Below are 24,522 nucleotides of genomic sequence, written 5' to 3' on the forward strand. Positions count from 1 at the left end.
TCATCTCAAAAAAGTTTATTAGCATGATTAAAAACATGTGAAGAATGACAGTAAGAGAGAAAGTAACTTAGCATGGAAGAATATCCATTTCAACAGTTTAGATTCCACAAGGTTTGAACTGAGTTGACAACTTTATTGCCAGATTTCTCTTGAGATCTTTAACAACAATTCACATTGTATCGATTTCCTCATTATTAGGACTATTGCTTTTGTTTGGATCTGATTCCTGTTGCAGGTAAGTATAAAAATATCCTCCATTACTGTTGGATTGCAGAATGCATTGTTGGGTTAAGAGTTGGTAAAAAAAGAAATTCTCAACTGAAGAGTCTGTTTAAAAAACAAACAAACCTTTTTTCTAATCATACTACAAAGAAATACATTAGTATTTTGGCCTTTAAAATTCTTACATGATATTTATTTAGCATGGCAATCCCCAAATTCCCTCCCTTTAAGTAACCATAAATCAAACGCCTCTTTCAGAGGCTGCTTCTTGGGTTTGATTCTGGAGATTTACTTCATATACGCTTACACTGGCTTGAGGACGAAGACAGCATCATCTAGTACATAGTAGTCATTATACATATCACCTTCACATAGGTATGGCAGTCTGGTGAAAGCCTCTATGGCAAAACCAGCTTTACTGAAAACTTCTGGCAGGCTATTCACCTGTTCTTCCCAAGTGTGCCCTTTGATTTCCAAAACTTCTGAGGGCTTTTCCCACTTGCCACCTACTGAGAAAACAAAACAGTTGTGTTTAAATTATAAAGAAAACTTTATTCAGTACTGCATTTTCTTACAGAAAGCACGCTACGCAGATTATATTCCATTCCAAATATGGAGTTTGACAGTCATTTGTAGGCATGTTGTAAGACCAGTTCAAGGGTTTTTCTCGAGTTCAGAAGAGGCTCCTCCTCAAGGTTATCTTTTGTTACATTTTTCACTAGCAGCTCCAAGACTGGCTGAAATGTAACTTTGAATAGTGAGGCTGGTCTTCAGCAGACATGGACAGAGAGACTATTTAATCAAGATCTTTGCCAACATTATAAAATGCTTTCTTTTCTTTATGCTTACCGTCTTGCCAGAGACTGCTTCAGGTAATTATAATGAACAGAGCTAGCAAGCTGAAAATCATGATTTGTTGCGACACTGTCATCAGCAGACCATCCCATTAGTTAGATGAGGGAGAGCTACAGAATCTTTGTTCCTTCAAGGGGCACTTAGTAGCTGATACGGTAAAGACAGCTGAGGCCCCTTCGAAGCTGAATGGTTGTATTGCATCGGAAAACATGTTGTTATTTATGTCCAATGAAATAATCTGAAGGAGTAGAGCTATAATTTGCAGAAGTTCAAAATTAAAAACAACCCTTCACTCATTGTCAATGCAACGTCATCCACAAATAAGAAATGCTCTCTGGTTTAGTCTGTACCTTTAACAAGTTTGCAAAATGCAATAGTAAACACCCTCTTAAACAGGAAGTTCTAAATCTGGTGATTCACAGCATTCTGCAACACCAAAGATTTCTTAAGTTCCTCTTCCTCTGAGCAGAATCATTTCCAGATAGATACAAGAAATGGCATCGTTCAACAAATTCAAGCAAGTGCTAATGCTGGCATTCGACTGGATTCTATACTGTGTTGGTAAGACTTTTTTTTAAAGCTTCTCTATTATCCCTACATGCTGCAAGTTGAATAGGATTGAAAACGTGGCGGTTACAATTTGCCATGTAGCTATAAAATAAGAACAGTAAAAAGTTTTTCTTTAATAAGTTCTGCTGTCTTCATACAGCTTCCAAATCAAATGACTGCTAGTGAATGCTTTTTCTTCCGAGAGTCTGAAACGCTCCTGTAATCTACAATTTCAGGGTCAAATCCTACTGCACTCTCCCGCACAGAACGCGCCAGCAGCAGAACGGTCCCACTGTAGCTGCGCTTGTTTGGGAGGAGGGTTTGGGAAGTCCAGCAGATGTATCAGATGGTATCTGCATGAACTGGAGCCATGAAGTCCGCTCTGTGAGGCCATCCAGAGCCCTAGAGTAAGGGGGCAAGGAAAAGGGGACCAACTAGTCTGCAGGTGTACAGGCTAGAGGCATGGCAGAGGGTGCGAGTACACTGACAGCATACGCTGTCACTGTCTTGGGAGCGCAGGAGCAGCTATGATGCTCTGATGCTGATGCGGCACAGAAACAGACTTTCATTTTATTCCTGTAGAAGTCACATACACTGAGTCTGCTTGGATTCGGCCCACAAAACATTCAGTGAGAAAAGCGATGAAGGGACAATACTATTTGTCCACAGTGGGCAGGCTTGCAAATTGTCTATCAGTAGTAAAGTAGGACAGACTTCCATTTATTTTTCTGATAATTTGTTATTTTCTAGAAAGCAGAAAAAGATGCTGTTAAACTGCTAACTTCACTTTCATTGCATAATTTAGATTCCACTGTTTCAGTAACTTAGCAACTTACTTGGACAGAATTAAATATGCTAAAAAACACTATTAAAACTATGGACTTCAATAATGACTTCATAACAAAAAAAAAAGTCTCCCAAAACAGTCATATTAAACCAGAAGCATGCAAGTTACATAACATTTAAGTTCCTTAATTAGGATTCTCTTCCCTGATTAACCTTTCTGCTTTCTCTACACACATTTTTAAATGTCAGAACTAACAAGCAATATTGTTACCCTTAGAAACCCAGAGTCAATAAGTACGCTTGAAGCGGAAGCGTGTCTAGCAACTATTACGAATGCCGATCAATGTTATGAAATTGCTAAATTATAAATGTCTCAGTGTATGTCATAAACACCGCCTGCCATCAGGCTGTTTCATTTCACTTCCAGATCAAAAACAGTGGAGGAGAGAGAAACCCTTGGTAATTAACATTCAAGTAAAAAGCATCTTAAGGCAATAGGTCAGCGGAGATTGGAGAACAACTCTGCAGAGCATCAGGCCTAGTGCAGCTGAGTCCTCTCAGAAACTCAAGACACACGAAGGGTGAAAAGAGCAACTCTTTACTGCTCCTGATACTAGGTATCAAAACAGGAAAGAGTGTGCACCTAAGGCAATCAGAATCCTGTTTAATTGCAGAACAACCTAAGGAAGCAAGCTGTAAGAAATTCATTTCTCAGAGGAGCTGTGCGTAGAAGGGGAATTGCGGAGGGCTTAGAGTCCTTGGCCAGGGTGGCTCATGAGACAACTGCAAGTGCTTCTTGCGTGGTCTTTTGAACAACTAACGTTTATGGCATTTTCAATGTAAGATGTGACAAAGGTACAGCAAGTTTTGCTTGTTCTGATAGTAGATAGTAGTTGGACAAACCAACAAGTCTGAAAACTAAGGAAAACAAAACACAAACGACCCCTTCCCCCATTCAAGACTAAAGGATCCGAGGCAGGGAACTATACAAACTATTCTTTCGCTCTTCTCCAAGGTCGAAGGATTCATCTACGTTATTTTAGATATATGAATCTCCTGTATTATTTTTCTGAAGTAGACACCGAAGCACATTACCACACACATAGAACTGTTAAGCGGTTAAAGAGGCAAGCTGTAGGAGCAATGTAAGAGGAAAGGCTGCTAGAAATAACTTGAGAAATTCCAAGCTTGAAACAAGGTTGTTTTCTGCCTTCCTCCTGCCTTTTCCAGCAGGAACCCTAAGTAGCTTATTTTCTTTTTAGATTGTGCCTTGCTTTTTAACTCTCCCTCACATCGGCAATTGTTTATTCTCGCTCAACAGGCGACGCTGATAACTGCCAAGTCACTGTAACACAACCCAGCTTTAAGGAAGCCGGGGCCTCGACACACACAGTGACCCTAACGTGCGCTTTCTCTGCTCCCGGATGTTCCCAGACGAAGCCTCAAGTTCTATGGTTTCGCTTTTTCACTAACACACATGAAGATTTGTGTACCCCCGAATGCACAAATGTCCAGAAGTTCAAAGTACATGTATCATCAGAAAATAATATTTCACTTCAGATCAGTGATCTGACTGTAAATGACAGTGCTGTTTATTTCTGTGGAATAGCATTTTCAGATTCAAGTTCACCTCGCTCTAAGCGAACAGGGGGCGGAACCGTACTAGTGAAAGCAGGTCAGTTGACTGTTCCTTCTTAATGAAGCAACGTAAAGAAATACGTTTTCTTTCCTAAGTATTCATTTTATTTGCTCTTTCAAGAATAGCATTTAAGATCGAAATACCAACAGAAGTTTTATGAGTAGCATGCTTTTATTAAAATATTAATTGGAAAAGCTACAGAGGGATTCTATAAAAAAAAAGCATCTTAACCTGGTTTGCTAATTAGACTGTTTATCGTATGAAACCAACGGCTTCAGAATTTTTCTACAAGAGACGTTTTGTACTCTGTGCTATCTAACCATACTCCACATCCTCTTATATGAGGACTGTAAGGGCTGTCAGAAAGGAAGTATCAACAGAGAAGTGAGAAGTAGAGGCACTGGCTTTAGAGGAAGTAGGTCCAACAGAGAACAGGGTCTCAGAACAGCTGATTCACTTGCCATCTTGAGCAAAAAGTTTCAGTTCCGTGCCTCTATCTCATTTGCCATCCAGTTACAAGAGTAATAGGACTTCAACTACATTTCAGTATTACATACCTAAGAAAAAAAAACCTAGCCGGACTATTACTTTCCCTACGTTCACTCCTTCCCCTACCTAACTGCATTCCTAAACAAAAGCCCGTAAGCTTTATTCAGGTACTCCTTCGTTAGAGCAGAAAAACAGATTCTATTCTCTTCCATCAAGGAAGGCCTCATAATCAAAAATAACAAGTCTCCATTGCCCTCGCAAGTGTCCAGGGAAACAAGAGAGAAGTGATCTCACGAAGGAATGTAGCCTGAAAAAGAACTAGAAAATATAGATGGGTATGAAGATTTTTAACTCCTTAAAAGAAGGGGGCTGGAATGTAAAGTCTTAAGAAAATTACATGCCTCAGAAGAACTGTGCATTATTCTAACACTTATTTTCAATAAAGGGGCAGAGAAGCACAGTACTGAAAAGCTCACCTTCATGATCGTCACCTCATCCTTACTGTTTCTATATAGCATTGTGGTATTCACAATCCTTACACTTGACAAGGTAGGATTAAACTGATTTTTCTGATTTCATTCTCTCTCCTCTCTCTCTTTTCAGGAGTTTTAACATGTTGATAAGGAGAATAACAAAAAGACAGTTCTAGATTCCATAGCTTTTACTAATTGTAAAAATTACAATAAAGTCTTAAAGTAAAAGTTTTGAAGAGGTGGGGTTTGAAGATCAGATCCACTGTACACCTCTGCGAAGTCTAATGCATAGCACACACCACTACTCTCAGTATCAACCACATTTTCTTATTTAAATGAAGTCTCTAAAAGAAAAGGTATTGTAAAATTAAAGTTATCCTGAGAGTATTATTCAGCAGGATGGAGTCTGAGACTACCAAGGCATACTCAAAAGCAAAACTATCGTAAGCCATCAGCCCTCTGGATTAGGGTCCACTAGCAGTAAAATAATTTAATGTCGAAATATTTGCAAGTTGCAGTAAAGTTACTGCAAACTTACTTTACTTATATAATGAAATTCTATTCAAAATATTGTATGTGTAAGACACCAAAGACTCGGAAAAAGTTTTTCCTACAGAAAGCAAGTATTAGAAGGTACCTGGTTAAAAGTTATTAAATATTTAAAGTTTAATTTTTTTCTAAAACAAAAATGGTATTGAGTTAAAAACAAACACCCCAAACTGCAATTGGAATCTTTAAATAACGAGATTTAATAAAGAGACTCCACAGTCCTAATGGTTCTTTGCTGTAGTGATGATGGTTTAAATATAGGGCAGGATAGTGTGTGCGTGTGGGTGTGTTTTAATTAGACAAAGTAGTATGATGGGAAAACTTAAACCTTTCTTCAAGAAAAAAAAAACAACCCTCATATCAATTACACAATTGGTTTATTTTGACATTTGGGTAGTGCTTTAGGGAGGTTCCACTGCACTTAAAGCAAAAAATACGTGTACCATTTACTACCAGAAGATGAAAAAAAAAATCTTGATATGCTTGAAATCTTTTCGGGTTTTTCTAATGGTATCAGCTGATCTAATGAAAGATACAACTTCTATCTACAAATCTTTCTGCCCTAATAGTGCACAGCTTTTAACTATGCTACTACTTTAGCAGTTGGCATCTCACCTTATGTTTTAATTTTTTTTTTTCCCTCTTCTCCTCCCTCCAGTTAAAACCAAAACTGCTAAAGAAAAGTGGCAAAGAGGACCAGAAAATAGAGAACTGTGTATGTTATCACTTTCCTTCCTTTATCTGTAATTCAAACCTTTTTTTTTTTTTTTTCTCCTTAAACAAAGAAAGAAGTAGGGGACATTAATCTTGTGAATAACTAATGATTCAGTTAGAAGGGATATTTACAGCTGTTAAGGCCTTACTTAGGATTTGTAAAAAAAACTATTTATTGTATGTTTAAAGTTTCCATTCCTTTTGCCTAACTGGATATAGGGTAAAGTCAAATCTAAGTAAAGGTCACCTCTAATGTACAGGTTCCTGCAGGTTGTATTTTAAAGTAAATTTTGTTTTAACTTCTGTTATTGCTACACAATTATTATTTTGTGTTTAAATGGTGCATTCAGGCAACTCCTACTGTATTTAAAGCAAGTTTATCTATAACCTCTACTACAATGCTTCTTTGAATAAAAATCAAAAGCCAGACAATCTAAACATCTATTAAAGAAGGCATACATAGTAAGAGATGAACTACAATGTAATGCAAAGCCCTTCTGGCTGCCAAACTATATTCTTTAAATGTTAATTAGTAACATTTCCCAAGACACGTAAAGGGCAAAAAAAATCTTAATTACAAAAGGCAGAAAAAGGTGCCTCCCCTAACTTCAGATGTAGCACTGATCTAAAATATTTTAAATAATTTGCAGAAAATCAGTAGCGGACGAAAAATTTTTCGAGCAATCGCCCAGGAACTTCAGAAGCAGAGGTATGCTGAACACCACCAACAGCCTGTAAGTAATGCGAAAAAGGAACGGCAGAACTCTGTGCATGTCTACTGATACTGAAACATGTAAAGAAAGAAGAACTTACTATTTTGAAGAGTATCCCATTTGTATCTCCTCTGGAATTAGATTTCTCTTTTACCTCGATAAAGGTCTAAAAAAACTATTCGGCACAATAATCAAAGACATTATAAAGCATTCTAACTCATCAAGAGCAGATCAAGACAGCTTACAGGAGTCTTTTCTGGGGACCGACATAGGCCTTCTCAAAGAGAAGCACACAAGCATTTTCACACAACCCCAGTGTCGAAGCACAGACTATAACATTTGAATGCAGTATCAATTTGCATGCATTTACAGTGCAACTGCACACTGTTAACACCTCCGATGGTCACTTCCTCCCCCCTCCTACTTACTAGGAGGTATTCCAGTTCTTCAAGCTCTCAATCACTTTTGCAGAGCTCAGTAACCGAGATCAGGCTCGCCCTCCTCCATTTAACACGTTGGAAATTTTATGCATTTGACTGATAGCTAAGATCAGATTCAGTCCTGAATAAAGAACAGCTTTCATTTTCTTGGCCATCCGATATTTTAAATTCTAGCAGGGCTAGAACTGGGACCTATACGTTGCCTGGAAATAAAAATTCTTTCTTCCAGATGAACACCAAATTTCATGTCATGAAAGGCCTCAAGCTAGGCATCCTTTTTCAGGAAGGAGAGACAAAAAATACAAAGCAGGGATAATTTTGTGTCAAAGGAGGTTATAATGCCTATATACACACACATATGTATGTATATATTTATATATATCTATATATTTATATTTATACACAAACACAGATACAAACTGAATCTTCCATGCATTTGTAATTTGCCATTTGGTTAAAAGGCGTAAAGCTATTAGAGTTCACTCTTGGAGTATATTACTACTGTAGTTTATCTCGCTCCCTTACCCCATGGTAGTTGGATGCAACCACAACAAAACTGTTTTAAAAGCTCTACAACACTCTTACAAGTACTTTCAATTTACGTAGCCTAAACTAAGTATTCAGCATCACTGGATAAAACCACACAACTTATTTCATCATTCCAAATTTATGCCAATAGGACTTATGACTACATGACAATGATTTTGCATATGCCACGTAAGTTAGAGAAAACAACTGAGAAGCCACAAGTATTTGTAAGCAAAGAAAATGGCTTCACAGAATTGCTGTGTCTGAGAAGTAGTACAAATTCTTTCCTATTCTGAGCACTGACCACACCATTTCAGAGATGTGAGAAAAAAAACACATGCAACACGAAGTCAGGCCCTTCTCCCAGATACATTTTTGCTTTATTTATTCTTATACTGCCCCAAATGATTCCTCTGTAACAGCCTCTTTAAAGACTTCAAAACCCTGCTGACATGACCCGGTCCTTGGTTTGACCGTCAGATATGAACAGAGTGAAAATAATGGGTATGTTTTACTGTGCTCCCTAGAGACTTGGGGAAGCCAAGAGGAAAAGAACAACATTTTAGAATACCACAGATGCCACATGGACAACTTTCCAACTGGATAACTAGGGAGGGAAGGAGTCTACTGAAACAGTAAAGGGAGGAAGTTCGCCTCAAAAAGCAAGTTTGGGCTTTTTCCTTTTAATGAAAAAAATTGTCACCAGTGACTAAATACTTCCACTTTTTTCCCCAGGATCATATGGAAGATGACGCTGTTTATCAGAACCGATGATTATGTGCTATATTTCAGGTTTACTCAATATTTCTGATGTAATGGAGGAGGGAGATAAAGAGGTTAACCTTCTTCACTGACTTTGCTTTGAGAGAGGAAAAAGCCTTACTGGACAGTGCTCTTCAATAGTGTTTTCTAAACAGATCAAAACCAAGCACATTGAACATTACATCTACGTCATACATTACTTCCCTTTCCCTCTCTGCAAGAATAAAAACAGTGGAAAAGAACCTCATCTTTCCTAAGAGAAATGCTTCAGAAAAGTTTTTTTTAGTTTAATTTTTGTGCCTTTTCTTTTTATACGAGTTTACTTTTTTTTTTTTAAACATAAATTGAGCATTTGTGAAATATGTATGACAATTGACAGCAATACAAAATAAACTCATTTCCTAGGTGAAACTCTGTTCTCAGTCATGTTAATGTGACAGTTATTGATGTAACAGATATTAAGGTCAACAGTTACTAAGGCTTACAGCAGCACAGAACAAAACATACGTATTCTGTAGACAGGCAAGCAGAAAAAAAACAGATACTATAAACGCATGCACTATTATAGTAAGGCTCATTTGGGAGGGAAGCTTCATCCTAGCCTATTTAGAAAGGGAAAGTGGTAGTCCAAGTGAGAAGGTTGCTTGTGCAATATTAAAGTTCACTTGCTAGACAGATAACCTCCTTCTTCCAATTCTACCATCCAAAGCCAGGAGTACCTGTAGCACCAAGGTTTGCTTTGTGGGCCTGTTCAAAATAGATACAAGCATGAACACAGAAGCACACTGAAAAGTTACTGAATTGCACTTAGCTAATCTACAAAACCAGCACTTTTGCAAGAGATGTGTTGATCTTCGACAGTCTCTCCCCTAAAGAACAGCTGCATCCTCTACCTTCATCTAAATAAAGCAAGATGTGGCTTAACATCTGAAATGATATTATGTCAGTGCTGCGAGAACTGACAAACCAGACAAAGCCAGAGGTCCAGCTAGTACGGTATCGTGTTTCCAGCTCAGTTCAGTACCAAATATTTCAGGAAGAAATGCACCTTCATCTTCCTTTCCCTCAGTCAACCACTCACCCAAAACATTCGTGTGTTCATCAAGGAAAATGTCATAATCCCAGGCTGCTCGTGTTTATTTCTTCTAACATAAGGCATATCTGGCATTTTTATTTTACATAAACTTAAGCCATTCTAGTCACATACTATCTAATACTGTTATCATCTTAATATTAATTAATACTATGTCTATATTAAAGTCAAAGTATTTTTATATCACATTGTGGGACACCTACTAAAAATATAAAATTAGACTAGCCACATTATAAAAATACTGTATGATTCATCTGCTTACTTGCAAAATTTAGACATACACAGTAAGTGCAGTAGTTGTTCTATATATTGAAAATAAAAAACTAAGGAACCCTAGAAATAATTTATGATTAAGCTACTTTGGACACTAGGTGTCACTGTAGTTCCAGAAACAGTCAGTACAGAAGTAAATATTACCTCCTTTGCCACCTCATTTTGTTTTCTGAGAATGAATTTTATGCCATTCACATAGACAGCTTCCACAATTACCCTATTACATCAAGTGTAAGAACATAAATCTCTCAAGTTGTTTTAATTAAAACTTATTTTTAGTCTCTAGCTCTAGAAACTGATCCATATACTGATCAAACATCTTACCTCCCTCATCCCTTCTTCATTTCTCCATTCCCTTCTTCCTCCCCCCCTCCCCCCCCACTTAAATTCACGAGCTTTTCTAGGTGAGTCTGGGCTGTTTTGGATTAGATGATACAATGAATTATCTGAGCTTTGAAATATTCTCCTCTAAATGTTTCAAATATTCTTTTTCATATATATTAAGTATACATACACATCCAATACTTTTTAATGCATCACCTTGTAGAACTGAATGAAAATATTTAAATTCTAAAATTGTTTGTAAATCAGGAAGACAGTCTGGCAGATCAGTGTCTGTTTCTTTAGACTACATTTGAATAGAGCTTAAGAGGGAAACCTCTAGTGGAATGACAGCATCTTTTGTGTGTGTTAACTTGTGCTGCCTAGCGAAGTTTATATGGGCCCATATCCATGATAGAGGTAAACCAACATACTGAATATGTTTAAAGTTTCAGTAAACATTTGCTACCTGGAACAACCTCAACTGACAAAGGCTTACTTAAGTTACTCTATCCTACCTTGCAGGCCACAGAAAACCACAAAAACCATCCCTTGTGCTATTTGAGACTTAGAAAAAGCAAAGGAAATAAAGCTGTCTAAAACAAAATGATTTATCTACTACAAGTTGCCAGCAGGAACAAAAGCATGACTTCGGTTTACAAAACGTCCTACAACAGGTATCTACTTTCATTAAGTAGGAATGACATGAAGTTCAACCATCAGAGAACAGGTTTCCAATCCCTTGGGATATATAAATTGAATATACTATTCTGCTCCCAGGAGACGGTAGGAGATTAATGATGAAGGACATAAATGGACTAAGAGTGGTTTCTTCCTTAATTTATCCACCTTCCGTTGAGCCAGGAAGCTGAATTGGTTCTATCACATGGTTACCCAATAATATGCAGAAAAGTAGGTTCTGGACATTACAATAGCAACTGCAAAAACAAAAACTTTTTCCCCCCCCCCCTCCTCCTGCAGAAAAGTTATTGCCATTCAAAAGAGCACAAAATTGATATATTTGGATGAATTTATCGTTTCCAGAATGTTAAGTTTATTGGTTCTGTATTTTTTGGACATACATGCCTTTCCATTGACAAGTCTTAAGGCTCAAGGAGAGCAAGAGACTGCAGTGTCCAAACAGTGAGTGACGAACACCAACCCTCTAGAAAACAATCTATCTTTAGGGTGACTCAACCTGAACTCCCAAAGTCATAGGCACCTAAAAAAAAGTTGCTAGTCTCTCCTGAAGTTAGTCACGAGCAAAGAGATGAATCTGAAAGTCTCTCAGGTATTTCCTTAAAATGCAACTATGGGAAATAACGGAATTTTGGCACATAAAACATTTTCTCTAGTTACTAACAGAATATCATGGTCGCTATTTTGTACTAGTAGAGGCCTATATTTTCCTTTGAAAGCTCATGTTGGATAGTGAACATTTATCTCCCTATGAATTTTTAGGTGCAGTTCATCCGGGGCACTTGAAACAGTTTGAACTAAACTGCTCTATTCAGTATTACACACAGTTCATATGTTTTCACTCAGTGGTCACCAGAGACAACTGGGGTTACCTATACGGCAGCAGCAGAGGGCCCTAATCAGAGATCAGTTTTCCTGTGTTGCTCCAACACAGCTCAAATGTGGCAGCCTGTAGAACAGGATATGCAGCTTCAACATTTTGAGCTTTTTATTGGTTCCAATAACATATGCTGGGGAATTAAGAAAACAGCTTACCTCATGTGGCCTATTTACCTATGATTTCTTACTTTTGAACACGCACCCTATAAGTTATTTTTCAAAATCAAAATATGAACTGAACATTTAATTCAGGATACTATAACGTACAACCTTTCTTCATCTAAATATCTATTAACCTGTGTACTTACCATTTTCCACATACGGGTGAAATGGCAGAACTAATGCTAGAATGACTCTGCCTCTAGTTGGCTCCAGCACACTTCTAATATCCTTTAATACAGTCAGTGGTTGATCACAGCGATCAAGCAAATTCAAACAGCTGATAACATCATATTGAAATCCCGTGTTCTGCCATTCATTTATACCAAGCACTCTGAAGAGAGATAGAGAGAGAGAGAGAGAGAGAGAGAGAGAGAGAAATATGGAGCGTGTTAAACACAAGCTGAGTTCAGAGAGAACAACCAGGGATGAGAATTGCCTATGGATGTGCTGATAGGGCAGGTAAGGTCAGCCACACTAGGCAAGGAGAATAGGCAGATATGGACTTTCCATTCTTTTGGAAAGGAAAATTAACCAACAGTGGGCATGGCTATATATTCAACCACGTAAACCGTTCAGTTTGGATGCTCCTTATAATCATCAAGCAGTAAGGGAGGCAAAAAACAAAACCTCAGGGATTATAAAAATGTGATGTCCTAGAATAAAACTAAATACATTTTTCAAGGAATAGCAGAGCTGAAATATCATGGTTAATGGCTTGCTGCATTTTTAACCACCTTGATTTATCTGTGTGCAAAACCAGTTGCTGTTAGATTTCCACTCAAGGACAGGCAAAGAAAAGAAATTCACAGTTCTTTTGTTCTTTGGGCTGAAGTCTACGGAATGGTGTCCCAAATACTAACCGTTACTCAACAAGACTGGATCTGCTGCCTGCAAGAACTTCCAGGACTTGTGACCAGTGCATGAACAGAGTTCTGAAAGCGCTGAAGTTTGTGTTATTAAGTATTGTTTAAGCTTAACAGCAGGAGCTAAGCATCACAAGAATAAAAGGTTCTTTACACAGTAGTCTATATGCATTCCTTACCTAGAGATTAAACACAGATTACCCAGGTATCCCTATTACCAGGGATCAGTTTGCTTTCCCTACAGTCCCTGGGTCTTCCTCTTGCAATTCTGGACTGTTCATTTATCTGTATCTAAACGTTGTCTTCTTGAATCTCTTGATTAAAGCAGTTTACGCAAGCTATGAAGGAAGAGACCTCAAAACAGTTATTCCCTATTTTGTCTTAACTGGTAACAGGGAACATCAGCATAACATAAGCATTGGTAACAGGGAACATCAGATGTGTTTGTTTTCCTGCTTTTGTACAGGTCAGCCCTTTCCATAATCATCAAGTAATAAAGGAATCAATATAATGACTCAAAATACTGAACACTTATAAAATGTGACAAACAGATTATTTTGCTGTAATGTATGATAGAAAGGATGCAAGAACTATTCAGTACAATACCTGTATTTCTTCTTCTGAAGCTGCCATATCATAGTTTCAGACAATTCAGTGGCATAGATTTCTTCAAAGTGAGGACTCATGACTTTAGTGACCTCTCCATCCCCAGCCCCTAAATCGAGAAGTCTGTGGGATTTCCATTCTGGATTTATTTTAAGCAGTCTTTGAAATTGTTCTGGGGAAAACACAAACATTGAGCCCCTTCCCAGCAGCCTGAAATGTAAAGATGAGAAATGTCCAATTTTTTTTTTTTTAAATAAACTTTAACAAAAAGGAGAATGAAATGATTTAGAGTGTGCTTTGGCAGCAACCAGTCACATAACAGACAAGGTCCCCACTTAAATTTTAAATCCAGTTCAACTTGCCTTGCACTTGTCAGAGATCAAACATAGCTACATACAGTTATACAGGTTCAGACTTCGGGAGGCATTTGATTAGGAAAGGAAGAGCTCGTGGGGTGCAGCTCAACAGAGAGAGACAGAGAGACAGACAGAGGCTGAGCCTATTTTCACAGTTGCAGATTTGAATGTCTCCCATTTAAAAAAAAAAAAAAAGCAAAAAAAATCACAGAGGAAATGACAAAATGGCTGCAAAGACGCAAGTAAGCACAAAGAATGAAGAATATGATGTGGAACTGGAAGGGAAGCCATGGAAAAGATTTAAAGAACTGCTGGAGTGGCAAAAGAGAAAGGATTCTGTAATTGTATGTTACAATGGCTTTATCTGCAGATTCTGTATTCAACGTGAAGAGCTATGGAATAGAAAATGGGCAACTCATTAAGGAATTGGGTAGAGGTGACAGTTGGATTCCCTACAGATCAAGTCAATCACATACCTGCCTGTAATTGTTTGAAGACTACACAGTGACAGATTTCAGCTGTCATAGCAGAAATTCAGATGAAAGAGTTAGAACAAGCAGACAAAAAAAGAACTGGTCAGTGATAAATTGAAGGTAGAGAAGTACTATTCTTTCAAACTACTGTTGGACAGAAGGTTAAATTTAAGACAAAAAAAAAAATCTTTTACGATCAAGAAAAAAGTAAAAGAATCAAAACATAAAAATGAAAAAGAGGAGATCCGAGAAAGATCAACTATACAAAAAAACCAAAACACCACAACACTATACAAAGTCATATAGAAAAAGCTATAGCAGGATATTAAATACAGAAAAATAAATAAAGTATAGCCAATTTAAGTAGAGCCCCCCTTGCAGCACACTTGTGTCAGTTCACACTGTGTAATTGGCTCACAGCTATTATTCCTAACAGCACTATAAGGTGTTATTCAAAGCACTGGAGAGCCTTTGAGGGAAAAGGAAGCCGGGGGGGGGGGGGGGGGGGGGAAGAAGAGGAGGAGACCAAAAGGACTTTTATATAAAAGCTACAAGTAACGAAGAACACCACAGGGAAGCTCATAAAGACATCTGGTTAGAAAATAAGGAGAAAGATTATTTTCCCAGCCTTAGTAGCCAGCTACTGTCCTCAAATCAGACTGTGTCGGATGCAGGGAGAAAGAGAAGGCAGGGAAATCAGGTTAAGTGCTAAAATACATATACATCCCCTCTCAAAAAAAATGCATTCTTCATAGGGTCAAAACTGATGAGAATTTAAACATATGCCTGAATGGGATGAAGCAAGGAAAAAAGGGTCTTTTGCCTTTTTTTGGAAAAATACTAGAGAATCCATGAACAGCTGAACTCCTCTGCAGCCAATCACAGAAGCGACTGATGCAGTAAGACTAAGAGAGTAATGTTAATTTAACTTCTCTGTTCCCATCTTTCTAATGTTTCACTAGGCAAACATGCCACATCAGAAGCTACCTGTTCAAGTATAGCTTATGCGCAAACTGAGATGGAATTACTTTTTAAAGAGTAAGAGAAAGAGTAGAATTGTGTGCTACATAAGTTTTACTAGACACAACACTCAGCAACTTCTGCACTGTTTAGAAATCTGCCTGGTTTTGCAAGGGATGTCTGCACACACTAACAGAAAGAGCTTTAGATGCCAAACAGAACCGACTGGATACAGTCTCCTCCAAGTAGAACAAACACAACATTAACTTTTAAGGATACGGCAGTAGGCAAAGTAAGAGACAAGAGGGAAAAAAAGAAAGTAGGGGGGAGAGGGATACCTATCTAACACAAATAGAATACTATCTTATTCCAGGGAACACTTGGAAAGAAGTTAATACAAGTAACAGTTACAAAACACAATTAGAGTCTTCTGACCATCTCTTGCAAACTGCTATTTACCCCCTCTGCCCCCCCATACTGGAGATGGTGTTCTTTAATTAAGAGGGTTGGTGGGAAGGGCACAGTGGGACATTTCAAATCTGTTGAACTGGCAAAGAGAAAACCTGTAAAAAAAAAAAAAATCTAAGAAAGGCTGAAAAATCAAGGAGTAGGGCTGAACATTTGAAAAAACTTAAATCCAAAATGTACTTAGTTTACCCAAGATTGACTTTTCACTTACCCATTGATAGATGTCCTAGACATAAAGAGGCTAAAAATTGAGGACACAAAAGAGTGATAGAGCTGGATAAAGAGCCAGCCTGATTTCTCAATGCTGTTGTTTAAGAAGATCTGTGTTCCTTGGTCAAGGTAACTCTGGACAAAAATAGGCTGAAGGGATTCGGACAACTGTTCTGTGTTGCAGACATACCACTAGAGAAAGAGACAAAGGAACATTAAAAGTTCAGCAATATAAAAACAGAAGTTGTTTTAAAAAAAAAAAAAAAAAAGTAAACTTTCAGAGGGCTAGTATCAAGCTGTTCTATAAATATCAAAATTCAGTTTTTCCTAAAGATTTTTAAATAAACTTTAAGATCTATTTACATTAGATGTGAGCTGTAATCAAACAAAGTCCAATTACTAAGAAACAATACTTTTAATTTTTGCCTTAACTATTACCCTGTACTTTGAAGAATTTTACAGAGCAGCTTTCCTAGAAAGCAAACACAGGTCCACTACAGAATAGCACCACTCTGGTAAAACAGGGTAGTGGAAGTGGGTAACACTGTTTTCTGTCTTCCAACTCACTCTCAGCTTTTCACTAGGCATCCTCTGAAAAGAAACCAGGACGGTGTGTTTGCAGTATTTTTCCAGGAAAGGAGATGAGGAATCCAATCAACACTTTAAGCAACTGCTTGTCTGTCTTGTATGGCTGATGGACAACACTTCCTCACAGACTAGTGCCAACAAGCACATTCACAAGTCATTCGAAACCATTATCTGTTTAGTAGAGATGATGTGAGGAAGCTGCATGAACAGGAAGCTTCCCACATCATCCAAGAAGTCATCAGGATCAGTCGGAAGGCAGCACTATACTTTTCTAAGGGTAGACAAGTTAAAACGGACTAGTGGTTCCTTTCACCTTGTGTCACCTGGTAACAACTACTCCAATACGAACTACAAACTCGCTCTGATACGCAAGTTATTATTCAGCTAATTCTGAAGAAAAAGGGTGGTACTTTTTCCTATCAAATCTATCTGGAAAAGTAAAATAAACCAAACCACATCCTAACATTTTGTTATTTGTGTGTAAGCCATTGCTAAACTCCTCCTTTAACACTTACTGTGTTTACATCATTTTAAATTTAAGAAACGTGTGCAAAACAAGACAGCCCTACAGAAATACTGCGATGTTAGAAGGCCAGCACTGATTCAAAACAGTCAAAAGGCTGCTCACTGCTAGTCTGTAATGTCAGACTTAATAATTCCCCTCAACTCAACAGGTGTGTGCTACAACTGTTTAATTATAATTTTAATTAAGAATGTCACTATTCTATTTCAGTGTCTCCCACGCTTATGCACAGAGTTACTGACAGCTCTTCTTGTAGAATCTCTAATGCCATTGTGTTTGTTTCCTATTACCAAGAATTGCTGCCTATAGCCAAAGCCCTCTTCTGCTATCTTCCCCTCAGATCTTGCAAGAACGTTCTCTACCCTGGTTGCATGTATTCACCATACAGGTAGAGAGCTGTATCTTAAGGAGGAGTGGAGAGTTTTAATAGAATCCTATAAAAATGCATCTGGAAGGAGAGCAAGAGGTCAGCTGGGGTAACTGCCCAATATTAAACAAACAAACAAAAGCTTGTTGTTACTTGTTGGGAGAGGAAGTCACTTAATGCATGTTTACACCATGTTCAGCACAATGGGACTGCTGGTCACTACTGTAATACAAATAACAACAGTACAGGATTCGTATTCCAGTATCCTGCTGCTTCACAGTAACAGTGCCAACAAACAGAGGGGAGTAGACAGCTGCAACAAGATCATTGTGCCAGATTGATAAACAGCAGCTCCATCAGACACAGACCCCAAAGTAACAAGGTATTTCCATACCCTTCAGCCAAGGGAGCAAATATATGCCTGCACAGGTCTATTTCGAAAACTTGCACGTTGCGTACCTCCCTGCAGAACTGGGCTCTCAAACAGTGCTTCCCAACAGCATTTGTAGGTAGCACGAGTAGATGATCCATCCCTCTAAAAACTAGACTTTGAGCAAGTCTGTATCACACGACGCAGCATGGCACAAGGATCCCCATGACAGCCCATTTACCAGTTTGGGTCTTCTCTCGCGGCAGCACAGTATGAAGTGAGTGAACCAGCACAGACCAGTGATTCCCAAAAGGAATTGTCAGCGAATTGTGAAAAAGCACCAAAGCAGCAGCCTGCATGTTTTGTCCATCCAGCTCTGGAAACCAATTTCAAAAGTCTGGCAGAAGTGAACAATCCCAGGGAGCTGAGGAGCAGGCTGGGATATGGGTCAGGTTCAGCAGCTGTTCATGAGGCTGCTGCCTAGCTGCACTGCACAGGCTTGGAGTGGCTCAGAACATCTACCTTGCGCTGCCATTTTCAATCCAGAAGGTGGTGTATAAAGCATCAGAAGTTTGGGAATCACGGGCTTTGATCCGTAAGTAACGTGACTACGTATGTGCTGTCCCTGAGCTTATTCATAAACCTTGGTTCTGCACTGAATCTCATCATCTGTAGTTCCAGGATCCAGCCATGGAAGCCATGGAAACCAACAGTCTTTTGTCTTCAAGATTTCCAAATATTGATATATATTGATATAACCACTGGAAGAATGATGATGGTGGCAACTTTGAGAAGAGGAGCCCCTTTGAGAAGGGAAGCATATTTCCAGAAATTAGGGATTGCTCATAGCCCTCCTCCTCCTTCTTCATAGTTAAAGCTTACCTTGCATAAGGTTATCGGTTAAAACGTTTATAACTGCCGATATAACGCTAGTGAGTATTAGAAATATCAGGAAACTATAAGCAAAAAGTGCCCAGGATAAAAACAATACAAATTTCAAATAACAAAAGTAAGGAAAGAAAGCTTCGTTCTGGAACTACTTCCTCAAAACAGAAATTCCTTTTGTTTTTCTCCTTGTCCAAAATGCAAGGAGCCCTTTTCAGGCCACTAGTCTCACAACATCAATCTGTACCAATCTGGTATAGCACAATAGTAGAAATACTACAGCGCATCAAAGAAATCTGAAGAGAAATTTGTGAAGACCTTTGTTATAATAAAAATTATTATTGGCAACTCTTGCCTAATATTAATGAAAGGAAGAAAATACCATTTCCGTTAACTAATGTAAAACTGAGGAACTCAGTAAAACTTCAGAGAGTGAAAGTACCTGCGGGTCAACATGCAACCCTTACTTCTGAGGGTAACCCCACAAACTCGGTAACCGATCTTTAAGAACTCACTAAACAATCAATACTTGAAGTTTAAAACCCAGATCCTATACATTAGAGATGGAGACTATCCACTGCAGACCATCTATCTACCTGTGAATGAAATAATCACCTCCGTGGCCCGTGTTCTTATCTCCTCGTCTTTCTAGTACAGTTTTTAACAACAGAAAAGAACTGCACGTTTTCTTTGTTCGCAGGAAGAAAGTTTGCGCTGGAAAGCTAAATTCTGCTTCCATCCTCCCCTTTACGTACCGAACGATCCAAACAGCAGTAATCTATTCGCTCAGCAGCAAGATCCCCGGTGTTAGCACCCACCTTGAGCACTAACAAAGCTAAAACAGTAACGCATCAGCTCGAAGAGTTACAGCGTATAATCACGTCCTTCCTTTTGTCAGCATCCCTCGAGTATTTCGGGTTACGTCTTCTTCGTTAGCTGGGCTATGCGGATTTTCCTTAGAATAAGTCAGCCCCTTCCTTCGGCGCTGCAGCGGTCATGACCAGCGCTTCTCAAGCGCCGCCGGGTTTTCAGGAGCGCAGCCCGGGCCCGAGCGCGTCCCAGCACCGGGGCCGGGCCGGGCCCCAGGGCCCCGCGGGCGGTGCTGCTCGCCGCCTGCGCCGCCCAACAGCTCCGCTCGCCCTTTCTCGCCGCCGGATCACATCGCCACCTCCGTTTCCAGCTCGCCTTCCGCTACCGGCAGTTCAAGGCCTCGGCCGGCTTTGCAGCTTCCCTCCTCGCCGCTGTTTCGGGCTGTTTGTCTCCAGACGCCCCGGTACGAACCCAAACGCGGCTGCGGCCCCACCCCGCCCCCGCCACCTGCGCGTCCTCCGGCCGCCGGTTACTCAGGCAGCTCCCGGCGCGGGGGGGGGACACGACACGGGACCGCCAGGGGCGGGTGCTGCCGCCGCTCTCGCCGGCCGGGTTTGACACCCGGCTCGCAGCCGCGGCCGCCGGGCTCGCCCCGCCGGGAGGGGGGGCTCCGCCGCCGCCGCGGCCCCCGGCGCACCCCCGGCTCGGCGGCGGGGCGGGCGCAGCGGGACCCTCCCTTTGTCTGGCGCTGCCCGCCCCGCCGCCGCCGCCGCCGCCTCAGGAGCCCGCCCGGCCCCCGGCCGCCGCCCCCGCTGGTACCTGGTGGCTCTCGCTGGTGCCCGGCGCCGGCGGGCTGTGGCTGCCCATCATGTTGGCGTAGAGGGACCTGGATAAAGGGCTCCGCAGGTACCTGGCGGGGCCAGACCACATCCTCCTCCGCAGCGCCCACAGCAGCAGCGTGTAGCAGCCCAGCCAGCCCAGCCACAGTCTCATGAGGGGGGCAGGGGCGCGCGGTCACCCCCTCCCGCTGCCGCCGCCTCCCCTCGCCATGGCGGCGGCGGCGGCGGCGCCAGCAGCACGCGACCCGCCGCGCTCGGCTCGGCCCGGCCCGGCTCCCCTTCGGGGCCCGCGCACAGGCGCGGGGCGGAACGCGGGGCGCCGCGGCAGCGCGGGCCGCCCGGACGGCTCGGCTGCGACACGCCGGGGGCCTGGCACGCGCCGGCTGCCTCCCTCTGGCTCGCCAATCACAGCGCGGGCGGGGCCGCGGCGCGGCAGGGGCCGCCGCTTTCAAACCGGAGCGGGGTACAATGGCGGCAGCGGCGGCGGCTCGTCCCTCCCCTCCGGGCATCGCCGGCAGGAGCGGCGCGCGCGCGCTCCTCCCCTCAGCGGAGGCGGGCGCCGGCCGCCCCCCTGCCGCGCACGTGCTCGGCGCCGCCCCGCCCCGTCGCCCGGGCGGCGGCTGGCGGGCGCGTGCCGCCCTCCCCTCTCCTCTCCTCCCGCGCCTGCGCAGAGCGGGGGTGGGGGAGGGGCGCGAGGCGGCGCCGTCGCCACACGAGGCCCGGGCGGCCCCAGCGCGGCCGCTCTGCGGCGCGTCGCCTCCTCGGGGCGGAAGAGCCCAAACGGCGCGGCCTCCCCGGGGCGCCCGCTCCCGCTTTCCTTTAACCGGGGGGGGGGGGGGGGAGTTTCCAAGGGAGGACGAGCTGCCGCCTAGGGCGGCGCGCCGTTGGGGAGCGGCGGTTTCCCCCAGCGCCTGGCGCGCTGGGCTTTCTGCCCCTCGTTGCCCTCATTAAGGTGTAAAGCGTTGGGATTAGGGCCTCAGTTTGAGAAACGCCTGGCCGCTGCAGTAGTATGGATGGAAGCGGTGCTTTACCTGTTGTTTTGTTTCCATTCCCTTCTTCTGGTAGGCGCAGCACTAAGGTCGGCCAGCACTGAGGCGTCGAGATGTGTGCACAGCCCCAAACATAAGCGCTTAAAGATAAATTGGTCGTTACGGAGTCGGCTCTTTGACAGGCGCTTCTGCGTACAAATGGAAGCCTACACGTCTTTTGATACGAAATCTGGCTTCAAGTCCTCAAACACTGCATTTTTTTCTTGTAACTATTTTGCAATGGCTCGAAGCAAACCGTTGCTGCTAGCGTGGGATTCTTGCAATGTTTTGACCTAAAAAGGTCTCTCAAATTTGCAGCCTTGGTTCTGCGGCAGGAGCACAGTTAGTGTTTAGAGCAGACGGATCTGAGGTCAGCTTGGTTCCTGAACGTCTTCCTGAAGCGGTGGGGTATCCATGCAGAGGAAGGAGAAGTCAGTGCGTAGGTAGGAAAACGGGAACTTGAGAGTCAGGCTCCCGCGTGGTTGTGTGCCTGGGAGCGTGGGGGCACAGCGGAGACCAGCGGAGGAAAACGCGTGCTGAATGCAGCTAATACCCCCGGCAGAACAGCCTGGAACAGACAACGCTTATCAAAACATCTTAATCTGGGACAGGTCAAGCTGGATAAAAGCCTTCTGGCATTTAATACAGTAGCTTATGCCTTTGTTAGGACAAGAGCATTAGTTTCTGTGGGTTTGGGTTAGGTTTTATATCACTGTGCCCAATTACTCTCTAATAAACGCAGGTTACTCATGGTAGTAGCACGGAAAGTGAGGAATACCACATCCAACTGAAAGAAAGAAAACCTAGACAAAGCCCATCTCATTAATCAAATTCCAGCTGAGTACGGCATCAGGGCTATCGTCTCTAGTCTCTCAGACATTTTTTTCCTAATGAACACAAGCAATTGGCATCTTTCCTTTTGATCAGATTTGAAAGGCTGGAGCCTAGCCCCTTATTTTCCTGGTAAGGATGACACAAAGTCAAACCACCACAAGGATCCTGACTTCTACCGGGAAGATCCTCTGATCAAGCACTAATAAAATCCAACCTTGGTTAGCTTGGGAAATAAGAAAACCAGAGCAACGACAAAATACTGCCAGAGGATTTTTTCTGTTCAGTTTATTTTCACTGATGTTCAGCCTCCTTAAGGAGAGTTTTTGATGTGAGAGCTTTGGACACTTTTCCAGACAAAGATTCATTTTTCTCCACTAGCTAGACGGGCAAGATGCCTTTTCGGTCTACTACTACTTATTTGGTTTAGGATCAGGACTTTCCTTTCTATGTATCTTCTTGTTTGTAAAGACAGATTAGCTTATTTTCCCCCCCGGGATAAAACAGCTTTATAATCAAAATTGAAAATGACAAAGCAAAATTTGCTGCTTTTTAAACAGACATCTGCTTGCAACGTGTAAACCACTAAATAAAATTGCCTCTGGTTAGTTGCATGTGGTTCACAAGGAAATGTATCTTAATGTTATCACAAGAAATATACAGATAATGAGTTGCATACTGAATAAATTAAGAAATATGCTAGTTTTCATCTCTGTATTGTTATTATACAACCTGGGTATGTTTTAATGAGATGTTCCAAAGTTCCTACTCTGTATTACATTGGTCATTAATATTCTACTCTGGTAGTTGTATACTAAGCATATTTTTTCTCTTGACAAGCTATAAAAAATGTACTATTCATGCACATTTAGGCAATAATTTTGATGCACTGTCATTTGCACATATGCTGATGGAATTATAACCTGTATCAATTGTTGGACAATCTCAGAAAACTGTTCTTTGTATAAATGTATGCATATATCATTCAAAGCAATTAGCACGGTTGGGGGAGGATTTGCAGAAAAAAAATATAATCGTATTTCTTCCTTGTTTCTCCTCATTTTTTTAGATACCTCTTCTTCATGTTGGGAAAATTCTATATTTTATTTAATACCAAGGGTCCAAAAGGTCCAAAACATATCCAAAGGTTTGAATACTTACCTATAAAGGAGTGTTTTTAAGACGATTGCGTGCGCTTTGTGGTGATCACAGGGAACCTTGTCTTCTGGAGCAGGATTCACACAGCTCCACAAGCTAGCTAGCTCCACAGCTTCATGTATTCTAGGATGTAAATCTGCAGTCTTCCCAATCAAGCAGAGCAATAAAACAACCTTTGCTTTTGTTATTTAAGTAGTAGTAAGAAAATGATTACCAGAAAGAGGGCTTTAAGTTAAACAAACACAGATACCTTACCTAAAATCCCCTTTCCCAAAGTAACCTAGGAAGCCCATTTTCTTCACCCATGCCTCCTGGTGCCTGTGGGTTCGATCATCCAGCTCTCTCAGACAACGCCTGACAGCTCCCCCAGTCTCAGCTCTATGTTCCTTTATAAAATCTGCTAGAATTTTTTTTCATTGCATGTGTTATTAAGCTTTTTCCTGAGCTGACATAATACTGTAAGAAAGAGCTCCTAAGTATTTGTGGAGATGTGGCTTATCTTAACTGTTCCTTTCCCTTCCTGCTTTGTCTTTCCTGACAGCCCCCATTAAGCTATACAACTATATTCAAATGTAAACATCCTACTAACCATGTCAACATAGCATTATTCATGAATTACTGAGCAGTTCCAAAATCAGCACAGCAGGAGACTGGGAAGGTCATTTTGTACAAGAAGAGAACAGAGACAGGACTGTAACCTCCACAAAATATAAATCTAATTCTTTCCTACTTAAAATTCGATACTTTTGTTGTCCTTTATTCGATCTGTTTTCACTCCATCACTAACCACATATTATATTACTACTTTATGATTAGACTAGCATTCTGTCGTGTCTATTATATAACATCCTTTTAAATCCAACAGACACCTTTACCTATTGACTTCCAATAAATAAGATTCATTCAGTGTATTAAGATCTAAATTCTGAGAACCTGTACGGAAACTCTATGAAGTAATGGGATTCAAGCATCAAGCTTCTAACTCCGTGAAGTTATCATAATGTTTCTGTTTCATATTATACACATCTAAATCTTCTCTGT

General features: G+C 41.3%; 2 protein-coding genes and 1 long non-coding RNA gene across 4 annotated transcripts; 2 read left to right on the forward strand and 1 right to left on the reverse strand.

Annotated features, from left to right (window-relative positions):
• Positions 1–20,736, reverse strand: METTL9 (methyltransferase 9, His-X-His N1(pi)-histidine). Of its 2 annotated transcripts, XM_068909085.1 has the most exons (6): positions 20,445–20,736; positions 16,084–16,274; positions 13,616–13,825; positions 12,293–12,477; positions 530–731; positions 1–327 (listed from the first exon to the last, which is right to left on the reverse strand). In XM_068909085.1, exons 1-6 carry the CDS (start codon positions 20,616–20,618, stop codon positions 315–317), a joined length of 975 nt encoding a protein of 324 aa, XP_068765186.1. In that variant the 5' UTR covers positions 20,619–20,736; the 3' UTR covers positions 1–314. The 2 variants fall into 2 exon arrangements, with proteins under 2 accessions (XP_068765186.1, XP_068765187.1); XM_068909086.1 differs by lacking the exons at positions 1–327; positions 530–731 and adding an exon at positions 9,055–9,466.
• Positions 1,480–9,127, forward strand: IGSF6 (immunoglobulin superfamily member 6). The gene is made up of 6 exons (XM_009683370.2): positions 1,480–1,638; positions 3,734–4,087; positions 4,986–5,089; positions 6,221–6,277; positions 6,927–7,010; positions 8,693–9,127. The coding sequence occupies exons 1-6, from the start codon at positions 1,572–1,574 to the stop codon at positions 8,729–8,731; spliced, it is 705 nt and encodes a 234-aa protein (XP_009681665.1). The 5' UTR covers positions 1,480–1,571; the 3' UTR covers positions 8,732–9,127.
• LOC138061119 (uncharacterized) lies at positions 19,828–23,371 on the forward strand. The gene is made up of 2 exons (XR_011134764.1): positions 19,828–20,088; positions 21,530–23,371. It is a non-coding gene; the product is annotated as an uncharacterized lncRNA (long non-coding RNA).
• The last annotated feature ends 1,151 nt before the right edge of the window (positions 23,372–24,522 follow it).

Source organism: Struthio camelus, chromosome 15, assembly GCF_040807025.1.
Source record: "Struthio camelus isolate bStrCam1 chromosome 15, bStrCam1.hap1, whole genome shotgun sequence".
NCBI classification, from domain to species: domain Eukaryota; kingdom Metazoa; phylum Chordata; class Aves; order Struthioniformes; family Struthionidae; genus Struthio; species Struthio camelus.